Source organism: Carcharodon carcharias, chromosome 1 (assembly GCF_017639515.1).
Source record: "Carcharodon carcharias isolate sCarCar2 chromosome 1, sCarCar2.pri, whole genome shotgun sequence".
Lineage (NCBI taxonomy): Eukaryota > Metazoa > Chordata > Chondrichthyes > Lamniformes > Lamnidae > Carcharodon > Carcharodon carcharias.
Window position 1 is genome coordinate 273,834,478 of NC_054467.1, and position 17,285 is coordinate 273,851,762.

Sequence of the window (17,285 nt, forward strand, 5' to 3'; positions counted from 1 at the left end):
TACTGGTCGGGGCTTCAGAGAACAGTATCTATCCCCCTGACTATATTGTCTCCTACCACTAGCACATTCCTTTTCACTCTTCCCACTTGAATGGAATCCTGTACCATGGTGCCATGGTCAGTTTGTCCATTTTATTTGTTCTCATCCACACAAGTAGCAAGTACCCAGCACCCAGCTCTGAAGAAGAGTCATGTGGACTCAAAACATTAACTGTTTTCTTTCTCTCCAAAGATGCTGTTAGACCTGCTGAGTTTTTCCAGCATTTTCTGTTTTTGTTTCAATACCCAGTAACTACTGGTCAAGATCAAGGATCGTGGCTCCTCCAACACAGCATGCTGGTTCCCCATGACTGCCTGACTCACAGTCACACTCCTGTCTCTGACCAGTGACCAACTCTAAAGTCCTACTTAACCTAAGGGGTGTGACTGCCTCAGGGAACAAAGTGTCCAGATAACTCTCACCCTTCGTGATGTCCTGCAATGTCTGCACTTGTGACTCAAGCTCAGCAAATGTGGTTAGGGAGGTTTTAAACTAAACTGACAGAGGTGTGGACACCAGAACATAGAAGTAGAAATGAGGAATAAGGTGCATAAATGTGTTTGACAATACTAGAGAAGGGAGTAATAACATATTAAATTGGAGCAGATTATGAACTATGAGAAACGCATAGAGAGGTGTAGAATACATGAAGTGAATGCACAAAGTATGGTGAACAGATGTATGGAGAGCTAGAAGCACAAATAGCCAAATGGAGATATTATAATAGAGTGACAATAACGGAAATGTGGCTTAAAAATGATGAAGACTGAGCACTTAATATACAAAGAAATGAAGAGTTCAGAAATAATAGACAACAGAAAAAGGGAGGTGGGGTGGCATTCGCCAAATTTGTATTTCACCACACCCACCCGATCCAACTCAAGGAGTGGGCTCACAGGCAGTAGGGCAGTCGTCATGGGATATGGCCAGTCCAGTTCAGTTTCTAGTCAATGGTAACCCGCAGGATGTTGATAGTGGGGAATTCAGCGATGGTAATGCCATTGAACATCAAGGGGCAATGGTTAGATTCTCTCTTGTTGGAGATGGTCATTGCCTGACACTGTGTGGCGTGAAAGTTACTTGCCACTTGTCAGCCCAAGCCTGGATATTGTCCAGGTCTTGCTGCATTTGGATAGAAATTGCTTCGATGTCTGAAGAGTTACAAATGGTGCTGAACATTGTGCAATCATCAGCGAACATCCCTATTTCTGAACTTACGATGGAAGGAAGGTCATTGATGAAGCAGATGAAGATGGTTAGGCCGAGGACACTACCCTGAGGAACTCCTGCAGTGATGTCATGGAGCTGAGATGACTGACCTCCAACAACCACAACAATCTTCCTTTGTGCTAGCTATGACTCCAACCAGCCGAGAGTTTTCCTGCTGATTCCCATTGACTCCAGTTTTGCTAGGGCTCCTAGATGCCACACTCGGTCAAATGCAGCCTTTATGTCAAGGACAGTCACTCTCATCTCACGTTGGGAGTTCAGCTCTTTTGTCCATCTTTGAACCAAGGCCGCCGTAATGAGGCCAGGAGCTGAGTGGCCCTGGTGGACCCCAAACTGGGTGTCAGTGTGTAGGTTATTGCTAAGCAGGTGCTTCTTGATAGCTCTGTTGATGACCCCTCCCATTATTTTACTGATGATTAAGAGTAGATTGGTAGTTGGCTGGGTTGGATTTGTCCTGCTTTTTGTGTACAGGACATACCTGGGCAAATTTCCACATAGCTGGGTAGATGCCAGAGTCGTAGCTGTACTGGAACAGCTTGGCCAGGGGGGCAGCAAGTTCTGGAGCCCAAGTCATCAGTACTATTGCCGGAATATTGTCAGGGTTAGGGCCAGAGTTTACAGAAACAGTAAAACAAACGGAATTAAGGGCTCTGTATGTGAATGTCCATAGCATTCACAATAAAACAGATGAATTGTCAGCTCAAATAGAAATTCATATGTCTGGCTGGATAGCCATTACAGAGACGTGGCTACAAGGAAATGAAAGCTGGAACCTGAATATCCAAGGGTATGTGACATTTGGGAAAAGGTGCTGGGGTAGCTCCGTTAATTAAAAAGGGCATTAGTACTGTAGTGAGAGATGACCTTAGTTCTAAAGATCAAGACAGAGAACCAGTTTGGGTGGAACTAAGAAACAGCAAGAAGCAGAAAACATCCTTTATAGGCCACCAAGCAGCAGAAGTAATGTAAAACACAGTATAAATCAGGAAATTACAGATTTGTGTAACAAGGATAATATAGTAATCATGGGGGATTTCAATCTACATATACACTAGATAAAGTAATTACTACTAATGTTGTGAGGGACAAATTCTTGGAATGCATACGAGGTGATTTTCCAGAGCAGTATGTTGATGAACCAACTAGGGAATGGGCTATTTTAGATCTAGTACTGTGCAATGAAAAAGGGCTAATTAATAATCCTGTTGTATAGGAGCCTTTAGGAAAGAGTGGTAGAATATGACAGAATTTTACATTGACCTTCAAAGTGTCAATCAGAAACTGGGGACTTGAATCTAAAGGAAGAAAACTGTGACAGTATGAAGGGCAAATTGGCTATGGTGGATTGGGAAACTACATTTAAAAGTATGACAGTGGATAGGCAATGGCTAACATTAAAAGAACTAGAACATAGTTCACAACAAAAATACATTCCTTTAATGCACAAAAACCCAACAAAAAAGTGTTCCAAATGTGGCTAACGAAAAAAATCAAGGATTGTTATAGGTCAAAAGAAGAGGCATATGAAGTTGCCAATAAAAATGGTAAGCCTGAGGATTGGAAGCATTTTAGAATTCTGCAAAGGAGGACCAAGAAAAAGGTCAGGAAAGGGAAAATAGAATGTAAAACTAAACTAGCAAGAAACATAGCAATGGATTATGAACCATAGAACCATAGACTCACTGACTCAGAGACGTTTACAGCATAGAAGGAGGCCATTCGGCCCATCCCATCGGCACCAGTCAACAAAGATCCGACTACACTAATCCCATTTTCCAGCACTTGGCCCATAGCTCTGGAGGCTATGGCAACACAAGTGGACATCTAATTATTTCTTAAATGTTACAAGAGTTTCTGACTCAACCACCCTTTCAGGCAGTGAGTTCCAGACTCCCACCACCCTCTGAGTGAAAACATTTCTCCTCAATTTCCCTCTTAGCCTTCTACCTCTTACCTTAAATCTAAGCCCCCTGGTTATTGACCCCGCTACTAATGGAAAAAGTGCCTTCCTATCCACCCTTTCTATGCCCCTCATATTCTTATACACCTCAATCAAGTCCCCTCTCAACCTTTGCTGCTCCAAGGAAAACAACCCCAGCCTAGCCAATCTTTCCTCACAGCTCAGACCCTCCAGCCAGGCAGCATCCTGGTAAATCTCCTCTGCACCCTTTCCAGTGCAATCACATCCTTCCTATAATGTGGAGACCAGAACTGCACACAGTACTCCAGTTGTGGCCTAACCAGTGTTTCATACAGTTCCAGCATAACCTCCCTGCTCTTATGCCTCAGTTAATAGAGGCAAGTATCCCATTTGCCTTCTCAACCATTTTATTTACCTGCCTGGCTACTTTCAGGGATCTGTGGATATGTACACCAAGGTCCCTCTAATCTTTCCAGGGTCCTACCATTCATAGTGTAATCCCTTGCCTTGTTATCCCTACCCAAGTGCATTACCTCACACTTTTCCAGGCTGAATTCCATTTGCCACAACTCTGCCCACCTGACCAGTCCTCCTGCAATTTACGGCTATCCTGCCCACTATTTACCAACCTACCAATTTTCATGTCATCCACGAACTTCTTGATCATAAACATTTAAGTCCAAATCATTTATGTACACCACAAACAGCAAGGGCCCCAGCACCGAACACTGCAGAACCCCACTAGAAACAGGCTACCAGTCACAGGAACATCCCTCTACCATCACTGCTTCCTGCCTCTCAGCCAATTTTGGATCCAACATGCCACTTTGCCTTGGATCCCATGGTCCCTTACTTTCTTTACCAGTCTGCTTTAAGAGACCTTAACAAAAACCTTGCTAAAGTCCACGTAAACCACATCAAATGCATTACCCTCATCAACGCTCCTGGTTACCTCCTCAAAAGATTCAATCAAATTTGTCAAACACAACCTTCCCTTAACAAATCCATGTTGACTATCCCTGATTAATCTGTGTCTCTCCAAGAGTAGATATATTCTGTCCCTCAGAATTCTTTCTAGTAACTTCAGCACCACTGAGACGGACTAATTTGTAATTTCCTGGTCTAACTCTTATTCCATTTTTAATAATGGGACAACGTTAGCAGACCTCTGGCACTTCACCTGTGGCCAGAGAGGTTTTGAAAATTACTGCCAGGGTCCCTGGTATCTCTTCCCTTACCTCCCTCAACAGCCTGGGATACTTCTCGTACGGGCCTACAGATTTATTCACTTTTAAGGCCACTAAAACCGCTAGTACCTCCTGTCTCTCTATATTAATTTCCTCTAATATTTCACAGTCTTCCACCCTGATGTCTATACCTGCGTCCTTTTCCATTGTGAAGACCAACTCAAAGTATTCATAGAGGACTGTACCCACGTCTTCAGGGTCCACACACAGATTATCTCTATGGTCCCTAATTAGCCCTACTCTTCCTCTAGTTAGTCTCTTGCTCTTTATATATTTAAAAAAAACTTTGGTTTTCCTTTATTCTACCCATCAATTCTTTCTCATGCACTCTCTTAGATATCCTAATTTCCTTCTTAAGTTCCCTCCTGTACTGTTTATACTCCTCTAGGGACTCTGCTGTATTGGGCCATGAGCTTCTCTTTTTTTCTTAATCCTAACCCTTATGTCCCTTGACATCCAGGGTTCTCCAGACTTGGTCTCCCCTTTGTCTTTACGGGAACATATTTGCTCTGTACTCTTGCTATTTCCTCCTTGAATGCCTCCCATTGCTCTGACACAGTTTTATCTGCAAGTAGCTGCTCCCAGTCCACTTCGGTCAAATCCTTAGTAAAATGAACCTTTTCCCAGTTTAGAACATTTATTCCTAGCCCAACCTTATCCTTTTCCGAATATCAGGTCCAGAACTGACCCTCCCTTGTTGGGCTTTCTACATACTGGCTAAAATAGTTCTGGATGCAACTGAAGAGTTTTGCTCCCTCCCTACCTTGCACACTAAAACTATCCTAGTTAATACTTGGGTAGTTAAAATCCCCTACAATTACTGCCTTATTGTTCTTACACTTTTCTGAAATTTGATTCCATAATTGATCCTCTATCCCTCCTGGCTGTTTGGGGGCCTATAGCACACACCCAGCAGCATGTTTTCACCTTTTGTGTTTTTTACTTCTATCCATAAGGCCTCATTTGATGATCTTTCTAAGAGGGCTGATCAACGGCAAATGGAATTTAATCCGGATAAGTGTGAGGTGATGCACTTGGGCAGGACAAACAAGGCACGAGCTTACACAATGAATAGTAGGGCCGAGCATCACAGGGAACTTGGTGTACATGCCCATCGGTCCCTTAAGGTAGCAGGACAGGTAGATGAGGCGGTTAAGAAGGCATATGGGATACTTGCCTTTATTAGCCAAGGCATAGAATATAAGAGCAGGGAGGTTATGCTGAACTGTATAAAATGCTGGTTAGGCCACAGCTAGAGTATTACGTGCAGTTCTGGAATCCGCATTATAGGAAGGATGTGATTGCACTAGAGTGAGTGGAGAGGAGATTTACCAGGATGTTGCTTGGGCTGGAGAGTTTTAGTTATAAGGAGAGATTAGATAGACTAGGGTTATTTTCCTTGGAGAAGAGGAGATTGAGGGGGGACATGATTGAGGTGTTATAAAATAATGAGTGGCATAGGTAGGGTAGACAGGAAGGAACTTTTCCCCTTGGTGAAGGGATCAATAATCAGGGGGCATAGATTTAAGGTAAGGGGCAGGAGGTTTAGAGCAGATGTAAGGAAGAATTTTTTCACCCAGAGGGTGGTGGGAATCTGGAACTCACTGCCTGAAAGGGTGGTAGAGGCTGAAACCCTCATAACATGTAAGAAGTATTTGCATGTGCACTTGCAATGCCATGGCATACAAGGCATTGGGCCTAGTGCCGGAAATGGGATTAGAATAGTTAGGTACTTGTTTGACCAGCGCAGACTTGATGGGCTAAAGGGCCTTTTCCTGTGCTGTTGAGCTCTATGACTTTGTGACTCTATATCATCCCTCCTCACAGCTATAATTGATTCCTTGATCTATATTACGACCCCCAGCTCCTCTTCTATCTACCTCTCTATATCGTCTGAATACCCTATAACCAGGAATATTGAGCTGCCAATCCTGCCCTTCTTTTCACCAAGTCTCAGTTATAGCTATGATATCACACTCCCACATGCCTATCTGTGCCCTCAATACGTCTGTCTTCTTCCTCAGGCTCCTTGCATTAAATTATACTCCATTTAGCCTTGCTAAACTCACCTCTTTCTTCTCTAGCCTATATTTCCTCTGCCTTCCAGACTCACTTACTAGCATTTTAACTTCTAATTCCATCTCAGCTTCTCTCCCCTCTGAACTACTTTTCAGGATCCCATCCCATGAGAATTTAGTTTAAATCCACCCCGACAGCATTAGCAAACATCCCCGTGAGGATGTTGGTCCCGTTCCTGTTAGATGTAACCATAGAAAAGTTATGGTGCAGAAAGAGGCCATTCAGCCCACCATATCTGCACAAGCCAAAAAGAAAAAATAGAAACTAGCCATTCAATTTGATCCCACTTTCCAGTATCTATAGATATGTAAAAAGGAAAAGATTATCACAGAATTACAAAATCTTAACGGCACATCGTGTCTCCAAATGAGCATTATGACCTAGTGCCATTGCCCTGCCTTTTCCCTGTACCCCAGCACATTGTTTCTATTCAAATAATCATCTAATGCCCTCTTGGATGCCTCAGTTGAACCCGCCTCTACCACACCTCCAAGCAGTGCATTCCAGACCTGAACCACTCGTATGAAAAAGTTTTTTCTCACATCCCACTTGCTTCTTTTGCAAAACACTTTATAAATCTGTGCCCTCTCATTCTTGATCCTTTTACGAATGGGAACAGTTTCTCCCTATCTACACTGTCCAGCTCCCTCATGATTTTGAACATTTCTATCAAATCTCCTCTTAGCCTTCTTCTCTCCAAGTAGAACAGTCCCAATCTCTCCAATCTATCCTCATCGCCGCAGTTTCTCATTCCTGGAGTCATTCTTGTAAACCTCTTCTGCACTCTCTCCAATATGTTCACATCCTTCCTATAATATGGTGCCCAGAACCATACACAATATTCCAGCTGAGGTCTAACAAGCGTCTTATATAAATTCAGCATAACCTCCCTGCTCTTGTACTCTACGTCCCTATTAATAAAGCCCAGGATACTATATGCTTTATTAACTGCTTTCTCTACCTGTCCTGCCAACTTCAATGATCTATGCACAAATACACCCAAGTCTTTCAGCTCCTGCACCCCCTTCAAAATTTCACTCCTCATCTTGTGTTGTCTGTTCATGTTCTTCCTACCAAAATGTATCACCTCACACTTCTCCGTATTGAACTTCATCTGCCACCTATCTGCCCACTCCACCAACTTGTCTATGTCCTCTTGAAGCTCTACTCTGTCCTCCTGACAGTTCACAACACTCCCAAGCTTTGTATCATTTGCAAATTTTGAAATTGTCCCCTGAACACCAAGATCTAGATCATTAATATATATCAGGAAAAGAAGGGTCCCAATACTGACCCCTGGGGAACTCCACAACAAACGTTCCTCCAGCTCAAAAGTATCCATTGACCATTACTCTCTGCTTCTTATTTTTGAGCCAATTTTGTATCCATGTTGCTACTGCCCCTTTTATTCCATGAGCAATAACTTTTCTCACAAAAAAATAAAAACAAAAAACTGCAGATGCTGGAAATCCAAAACAAAAACAGAATTACCTGGAAAAACTCAGCAGGTCTGGCAGCATCAGCGGAGAAGAAAAGAGTTGACGTTTCGAGTCCTCATAACCCTTCAACAGAACTGAGTGAATCTTAGGAGAGGGGTGAAATATAATCTGGTTTAAGGTGGGGGGGGGGGGGTGTGATTGGGTTGGGGGGAGAGAAGTTGGGGGGGTGGTTGGTGTGGTTGTAGGGACAAGCAAGCAGTGATAGGAGCAGATAATCAAAAGATGTCACAGACAAAAGAACACAGAGGCGTTGAAGGTGGTGATATTATCTAAACGAATGTGCTAATTAAGAATGGATGGTAGGGCACTCAAGGTACAGCTCTAGTGGGGGTGGGGTGGAAAGGCTAGCAGGGCATAAAAGATTTAAAAATAATCTCCTCTACATTGGAAAGACCAAACGTAAGCTGGGCGACCGCTTTGCAGAACACCTGCGGTCTGTCCGCAAGAATGACCCAAACCTCCCTGTCGCTTGCCATTTTAACACTCCACCCTGCTCTCTTGCCCACATGTCTGTCCTTGGCTTGCTGCATTGTTCCAGTGAAGCCCAACACAAACTGGAGGAACAACACCTCATCTTCCGACTAGGCACTTTACAGCCTTCCGGACTGAATATTGAATTCAACAACTTTAGATCTTGAACTCCCTCCTCCACCCGCACCCCCTTTCTGTTTCTTCCCCTTTCCTTTTGTTTTTTCCAATAATTTATATAGATTTTTCTTTTCCCACCTATTTCCATTATTTTTAAATCTTTTATGCCCTAACCTTTCCACCCCACCCCCACTAGAGCTGTACCTTGAGTGCTCTACCATCCATTCTTAATTAGCACATTCGTTTAGATAATATCACCAACTTCAACGCCTGTGTTCTTTTGTTCTTTTGTCTGTGACATCTTTTGGTTATCTGCTCCTATCACTGCTTGCTTGTCCCTACAACCACACCAACCACCCCCCCACTTCTCTCCCACCACCCAACCACCCCCCCCTCACCTTAAACCAGCTTATATTTCACCCCTCTCCTTAGATTCACTCAGTTCTGTTGAAGGGTCATGAGGACTCGAAACGTCAACTCTTTTCTTCTCCGCCGATGCTGCCAGACCCGCTGAGTTTTTCCAGGTAATTCTGTTTTTGTTTTTAACTTTCCTCACAAGTCGGTTGTGCGGCACTGTGTTAAATGCCCTTTGAAAGTCCATGTGCACCACATCAACAGCATTACCCTCATCGACCTTTTCTGTTACCTCTTCAAATTAAGCAAGGTGAGGTGTAAGGAACATTTGCATTTTTAGATAAATTAGGTTAATCTGAATTTCAAAGAGATGGTAAGATGTTACACCTAGCCAGAAGAAGCCAAGCCAAACAGTGTGTTTATTTTTCCCAAAGGTTACTGATAAAATAAGCACTATGAAAAGATTTATATTATGAGAAAGGTAAAGTTCCAAAGTCAAATTGGAACAATGGAATTTGCATTAAAAAGGGAGAAATATGAATAAAGGAGATGAGTCTATGTGTAAGATGAGAAGGCATTCTAAGATCTAACACAAATGTGAAAAACCTCCAGTCTCTCTGTACCAAATTGCTGTCTACAGAAAGAGAAACTAAGAAAACTCACTTTGAATATCACTTTCCAGGGTATTGTGTTGCTTTGCCTGCATCTGCTTAAATCTGTTTGTTTTTGCTGTTGCCTTAACTGAGGTGTAACTAGGAGTCAGATTAATTAGGAGTTATTATAATATTAATTTGTAGACTTATGTATGTGCTTGAAATCTTTTCTTTTGTTAATAAATGATTAATCTAGTTTTCTGAAAACCTCTGAAGTTGCGGTAGTCTTTTTACTTCTGAATTCAAGGCACACATCACGAAATAAAATACAAATTGCAAAACAGTTGTAACTGCGTAATCAAGTTTCCCTCATGGATTTGATCCGACTGGCACACATCATCTGCCACATCATAACACTGGCGCATGCAAAGGATCAAACCACTAGCAGCACAGATGTTAAGGAGATGTTAATTCAGCTATCAAAAAACAAGGTACATAAAAGCAAAGAATAACATGTGTTTACCAAAAAGAAGCTGTGGCCTACCAGTTAGCAGAGGAGAGAAAAGCAAGTAGTAAAGTTTACTCTGCCTGGAATCTGTTAGCTATCAGATTGTCACGGGCCTGTCTGCCACATCGCATCCTTGCAATGGCCTCTGTGTGTGCCTCTGCAACATCCTGGCCCTTGTCAACACCATCTCTTCATCACTCGAAGAGATATCTCGGTCCTCCATGCCAAGACATGCCCCCAGGTAGCACCAAGTTGTTCAGGGTGCAGCAGACAGCGATGATCCGGGGCACTCCCTGTGGGAGCACTGGAGTGCCCTGCCCAAGCGCTCCAAACATCTAAACCCCATCTTTAGGAAGCCTATCGCCTGCTCAATCGTGGCGTGGCCCTTATGAGGCATTTGTGGCACTTGGAGGCAGTCTGCAGGCAGCCAAGGCTTCTGGGGTTTCCCTTGTCCCCAAGGAGCCAGCCCTCCAATCGCTGAGGTCCTTCAAAAATTTGTGGCACCGAGGAGTGATTCAGAATGTAGGCATCATGAAAGCTCCCTGGGAACCGAGCACAAACATATAGGATTTTTTATGGATGATCACACATCAGCTGCACATTCAGCTTTCTATTGATGAATGTGACTGACTGACTGATGCCAGGGAGCACTCAAGACCACGTGTGTGCAGTCAATGGCCCCTTGCACCTATGGGAAACTGCAATTTCTGCAAAACCCAATTCTCTGGCAGGCTGGCTTTTGGAATTCAGGCAGAATTTGACAAGTTGGTGCAATCTCCTGAAGAGGGCATCTGTCACCTCCCAGATGTACTTGTGCCCCGCTGCCTGGGAAATGTCACACTGGTCCCCAGTGGAGCTACTGGCAAACAAGTTTACCATGGTGGTTGAATTTAATGCCACTAGCTTGGGATTGATTCCAAGTCCTTGCAACCGCAGGTCTCTGTGGAGAAGCTGGCAGATGTAAGCAAGCACGTTCCAGGACATTATGGGGAGATGGTGGTGTAATTGTAATGTCACTGAACTAGTAACCCAGAGGTCCAGGCTAACATTCTGGGGACATGGGTTCAAATCTCATCACGGTAGCCAGTGGAATTTGAGTTCAGTAAACAAAATCTGGAAGATAAAACTAGTTTCAGTAATGTCAGCCATGATACTATCATCGATTATCATAGGGAAGGAAATCTGCCATCCTTATCTGGTCTGGCCTACATGTGAATCCAGACCCACAGAAATGTGGTTGACTCTTAACTGCCCTCCAAAATGGCCTAGCAAACTACTCAGTTCAAGGGCAATTAGGGATGGTCAACAAATGCTGGCCTTGCCAATGATGCCCAATCCCATGAAAGAATAAATTTTTAAAATCCTAAGGTGCCTCCAGCATTACCTTTCGCTTATCTGTAGGTAGCTGCACTGCCTGTGACATAACCAAGTTTGGGCTAATGCTCAAAGTGGAACTGGCCCCTGGTCGCCAGCATCCTGACCTTCTTGAGGCCCTGTTGCCTCTTGCTGCTCAGGCCATTGCTCCTCCTGGCCCTGGGCTAACCTGTGCCGGTTCTTACTCATCTGGACGAGAGCCAGTAGAAAGGCAGGGTTGCCAGCAACTTGCAACATCTAGGCCTCAGCGGATCTGTAAATGAATTGCAGTAATCCATTTAGTGAGCATATTCTTCATAGATTAGCCTCTAGCTCTGAGCCACAAAGCCAATGCTAAGCCCTGTGCCTAGCTTCCGTCTGGGCATGGCATCTCCACCCCAACCCTCGCAGGTGAAGGACATACTATAGGACCACAGATGAGTGTTCCTTCTGTTCATATATGACTGTGTATGGAGACATTGCACATAGACCGGGGTCACGAGAGCCATGTACGATAACCCTCCCTCAGACACTATTCCGCTTGCCTCCAATACCCTCGAGACTCTATAGAGAGGCCATTGTTTTGGCGTCATAGAAACACTTATCACATAAGCCCTTGTCAGCCATGACCATTTACCAGGGAGGATGGAGGTTCTGAGTTGGGACTTTGCTGCATCCACCATTCACGTACCTTGGAGGGATCCACCTCCCTTCCTTCCTCTCTTCATCCCTGCCTCTGACAGCAGCAGATGCTAATTTGCACAGAATGTACAACAGCTCCAGACCTTAATGGGTTCTCACTGGAATGCAACCTATTAGTCTTGCAGCAAAGCTGGTTTATTGGGCATTGGAACCCTGAGCCCAGTCCTCCGTGGAGTTCCCTTTACTCGGCACAAAAAAATGAAGCACTAACACCCCCCACCTGAGATGAGACCCCTCTCATATCGAATGCTTGCAAGGTTTTACGAACTGCACAACAATCTTTACAGCTTCAGCATGATGCGTGTGAGGTTTCCCAGTGCATCAAACAGCATCCACCCTCCCCCTGTTACCCACTGAAGTCTCCCCATCCTCCTACATAATCACCGTCTTGTCATTTCTCTTCTTCCTGTAACCATCCACCTTCCCCCTGTCACCCTGGACCCAATTATTAATTTTGTGCCAATTCCTACTTTCTCCCCATGCCCCATCCATGCCCCTCCTGACCCCTCCCATTCTTGTAGCCACCTGTACCCTGACTTTTGCGACCATCCTCCATGAAACCATCCACTACCTGCCATGAGCCTAGGACTTCCTCCCTACCTGGTCCAACTCTCATCTCTGACTGTGACTGTACCTTCTGTGTCCCAGTACCCTCATTCAAGTCCTTTTGACCAATTTCTTGAACTCATGGACCACGCCCTTTAGACCCATCTCTCTACAATGCTCACTGCCAGAGAGGCCTTTCACCCTCCTACAACAGCAGCAAGACATGCTTACCCTTTTAAACAAGCCCCAGGCAGTCTGGTTTCCATCCCCGGACTTTCTCTGATCAAGCCCTGGACAGTCTGGCTTCTTTCCCCAGACACCCTCCCACTCTTCCCTGCTGGTCCTTCCTCCCCTGTCCAGCCTTCGCTCCACCCTTTCCCCTTTAGCCTGCCTTCCCTGACCAGCATCTCCTCCACTGTTCCCCGCTGGTACTCCCTCCCCTGTCCAGCCTTCATTCCACCCTTTCCCCCTTAGCCTGCCTTCCCTGACCAGCCTCTCCTCCACCCTTCACCATTGGTCCTCCCTCCCCTGTCCAGCCTTCTCGGAGCTTGGCCTACCGACACCCGATCTTAATGAAGAAGTTGACATTTCTTTGTGGTCCTCAAGAAGGCAAAGCAGCGGCTACTCACTTCAATATCCTGGAAGAAGACTACCTCGCCAGGTGCACACTATTTGTATGCACTCATAAATATGAACATTCTAATTTCTCACTGGCAGGGTACTTAATTCTGGTGAGCTGGCCTTTTAATGAACATACATGACATGCAAATGCATGCAAAAGGTGCTCCCAACACTGTTTGTCAGGAAGCTCAACCTGCCTTTAAAGCCTTGAGAACTTAATTGCAAAAGCTCATCCCGCCACCAGGAAACTAATTTTTGGCCTCCCGCCAAATTAAGTTCCCCCACTCGCCAAGGTGGGACTGGAATATTCTGGCCATAGAGTTATTACAGCACAGTAGAAGGCCACTCAGTATATCGTGTCAATGCTAGTTCTATGCAGGCTAACCCAGTCAATCCATAACCCATGCAAGTTTATTTCCTTTGAGTGCCCATTCAACTTCTTGTTGAAATCATTCATCATCTCTGCGGAGCAAGTTCACATTTCCCCTGTATCTCTTGCCCAAAACTTTACATTAGCTGATGTTATAAGGACTAACAAACAATAATGTGAATGGCTTTTCTCTGTCTACCTTATCTAATCCTGTCATAATCTTGTATACCTCTATCAAATCTCCCCTCAATCTCCTTGGCTTCAAGAAGAATAACTCCAGCATGTCCAAACTAATTTTATAGCTAAAATCCCTCATCACTGGAACCATTCTGGTAAATCGCTTCTGCACTCTCACATGCTTTCTAAGGTATGCTAACCAAAATTGGATGCAACACTCCAGTTGTGGCCAAACTAGAGCCTTATAAGTGTTCAATATAACAATATATCCTGCAACCTTCAAAGATCTATGCATATGAACCTCCCAGGTCTCTCTGTCCCTGCTGTATACTCTTTAGAACTGTGTCATGTAGTCTGTATTACCTCTCCCAATCCCTTCTTAAAATGCATCACCTCACACTTCTCTGTATTAAATTCCATATGCCACTTGTCAGCCCAATTTGCTAGCTTATACATGTCCTGTTGCAGTCAATTAGTATCATCCTCACTGTTTACCACTCCTGCAGGTTGGGTATTATCTGCAAATTTTGAAGTTTTTTACTCTGTGTTCCAATATCCAAGTAATTTATATATAGCAAAAATTGCAATGATCCCTAATGCTTGAGGAACATCACTTTCTATGATCCTCCAGTCCAAAAAACAATCATTCACATTGACTGCCGTTTTCTTGTATTTAAGCCAATTTTTTATCCCAGCTGACAATGACCCTTTGTTCACCTGCCTTTTATGTGGTACTTTGTCAAATGCTTTGTTAAAACCCACATAGACTTTATCCACTGTGTTCCCTTCAACCTTCACTGCTACTTCATCAAAATATTCAATGAGTTGAGTCAAGCACCATTTCCCTTTTACAAATCTGTACCAGTTCTCTTTTTTTTTTCTTGTTGCTTTTATCCTCCTTTTTCCACTCTAAAACCTTACATACCACCGATTTAAACCGACTGGCCTATAGTTACTCGGAATGCCCTTTCACACTTTCTTGAATAAGGGTGAGAGCTTTGCCACTTTCCAATCCTCTGGCACCTCCCCAATATCTAGGGAAGATTGGAAGATTATGGCAAGCCTTTCAACTATCCCCACACCCACTTGCTTTAGCAACATGGATGGCAAGCTATCCAGACCAAGCAACTAAGCTAGCCAGCCTTTCCAGCACATTCGGTATTTCAATTTTCAGTAAATTGATGCAGAACTGCAAAGCAATGGCCGTCTTCAACAACAAGAGGGTCTAACTATTTACCTTTCACATTCAACAGTATTTACCATCATCTGATCCACTATCAATATCCTGGGGATTACCATTGGCCAGAAACTGAACTGGACTAGCCATATAAATACTGTGGCTACAAGAACAGATCAGAGGCTAGGAATGTTGCGATGAGTAACACAGCTCCTGACTCCCCAAAGCCTGTCCGCCATCTACAAGGCACAAGTCAGAAATGTGATGGCTCCCCTTGTCTGGATGACTATGGCTCTATCTACACTCAAGAAGCTTGACACCAGGAAAAAGCAGCAGCTTGATTGGCACCCCATCCACTACCTTAAACATTCACTCCCTCCACCATCGGTGCACTGAGCCTGCACTGCGCACCATCTACAAAATGCAGTGCAGCAACTCACCAAGGTTTGCAACATTGCCTTCCAAATCTGTAGAACAACAAGGACAGCAGGCACGTAGGAACCACCACCTGCAAGTTCCCTGTCCAACTTCCACAATATCTTGACTTGGAACTATATTGCCATTCTTACATCATCACTGGGTCAAAAATGTGGAACTCCCTCCCTAACAGTACTACCAATTAGTAACTGCACCATATGACTGCAGTGATTCAAGCAAGCTGGCCTGATTAACAACATCCACAGCCCATGAATGAATAATCGAAAAAAAAATTTGGTAACTCCACTTGTCTGTTCCATCTCAGGTTTCATTTTCAATTGCTGAATATGTACAATCCAAGTACCTGTTCTCTGCTAATTCCCTTTGCCCCTGGGTTGCTGCACCTTCCCAGACTGCCATTAGGTGTCGTACCACAACTACTGATCACCATTAGCTGCTTTTCGGCCCTGTCTGCTCTGTCCAAAAGTTCCTCAATAAACTGCTGCAGGCGAACTTTCGCATTTGCTTCTCGTGCTGCTGTCTCTTGTAAGAACTGATCAATCTGTGACACCTCCCTGCAAAAATCAACAGCGGAAAACAGAGAAAATATTAAATCACAAAGGCAGACGATTCAGTTCATTAAAAAGTTCCAATGGTGAGCATGCAAACACATCAGTGACACATGGAACAATTTTGTATGCAGGCACAGCAGGTAATTAAGAAAACTAATAGAATGTTATCACTTTTTGTGAGGAGAATTGAATACAAAAGTAGGGAGGTTATGCTTCAGTTGTATAGGGCACGAATGAGATCACATTTGGAGTGTTGTGTACAATATTGGTCTCTTTATTTAAGTAAGGATGTAAATGCATCAGAAGTATTCAGAGAAGGTTCACTGGACTAATACCTGGAATGGGCGGGTTGTCTTATGAGGAAAGGTTGGACAGGCTAGGCTTGTATCCACTGGAGTTTAGAAGACTAAGAGGTGACTTGATTGAAGCATATTAGAAGGGTCTTGACAGGGTAGATGTGGAGAGGATATTTCCTCTTGTGGGAGAATCTTGAACTAGGGGTCACTGTTTAAAAATAAAGGGTTGGTCAGGCAGGGATGAGGAGAAATTTTTTCTCCCAGAGGGTAGTGAGTCTTTCTTCCTCAAAAGAGTGTGGAAGCAGAGTCTTTGAATATTTTTAAGCCAGAGCTGGATAGATTCTTCATAAACCAGGAGGTAAAAGGGGATAGGGGAGAGGTTACAATCAGATCGGCCATGATCTTACTGAATGACGGAGCAGGCTCGAGCAGCCAAGTGACTTACTCCTGCTCCTAATTCATATGCTCATATGTTCGCATGCATCAGGACACCCAGATCCTTCTGTTTCTCAGAGCTCTGCAATCTCTCGCCACTTACATAGTATACTTCCTTTTTATTCTTGTTGTTATTATTGTTTTCCTCTTACACTGGCATTTTTGCAAAGTGTCCTAATGAGTTCAAGAGGGCATTAGATGATTATTTGAATAGAAACAACGTGCACGGATACGAGGAAAAGGCAGGGGAATGGTACTAGGTAATAATGCTCATTTGGAGAGCCGCGATGGGCTGAATGGCCTCCTTCTGTGCCGTTAAGATTCTGTGATTCTGTGAGTGCAACATGAAAAGCTTTGACATGTCTCTTTTTGCAGCAATACTCAGGTTCTGTACTATCAAATGACTATCTGTATATCTGAGACAGAGCTACGACAAAGACCAAATTCGGGATATCAACAACATAGTTTGACTTACAGATGAGTTAAGAACAGGTAAGCTATCTGTTAAATGTTTCCAAGCATGTATTCTCCATGGCAATGCCTCTCCCAATCAGAGTCCAC

At 44.0% G+C, this 17,285-nt stretch overlaps 1 protein-coding gene across 1 annotated transcript in view; it reads right to left on the reverse strand.

Annotated features, from left to right (window-relative positions):
- Positions 1 to 17,285, reverse strand: part of fbxo41 (F-box protein 41) — a 302,145-nt gene that overhangs the window by 244,430 nt on the left and 40,430 nt on the right. The window contains exons 3-5 of the mRNA XM_041192053.1: positions 15,786 to 15,996; positions 8,862 to 8,880; positions 7,655 to 7,678 (exon numbers count right to left, since the gene is read on the reverse strand). Coding sequence (XP_041047987.1) covers positions 7,655 to 7,678; positions 8,862 to 8,880; positions 15,786 to 15,996 — 254 coding nt within the window. The remainder of the gene's footprint in view (positions 1 to 7,654; positions 7,679 to 8,861; positions 8,881 to 15,785; positions 15,997 to 17,285) is intronic.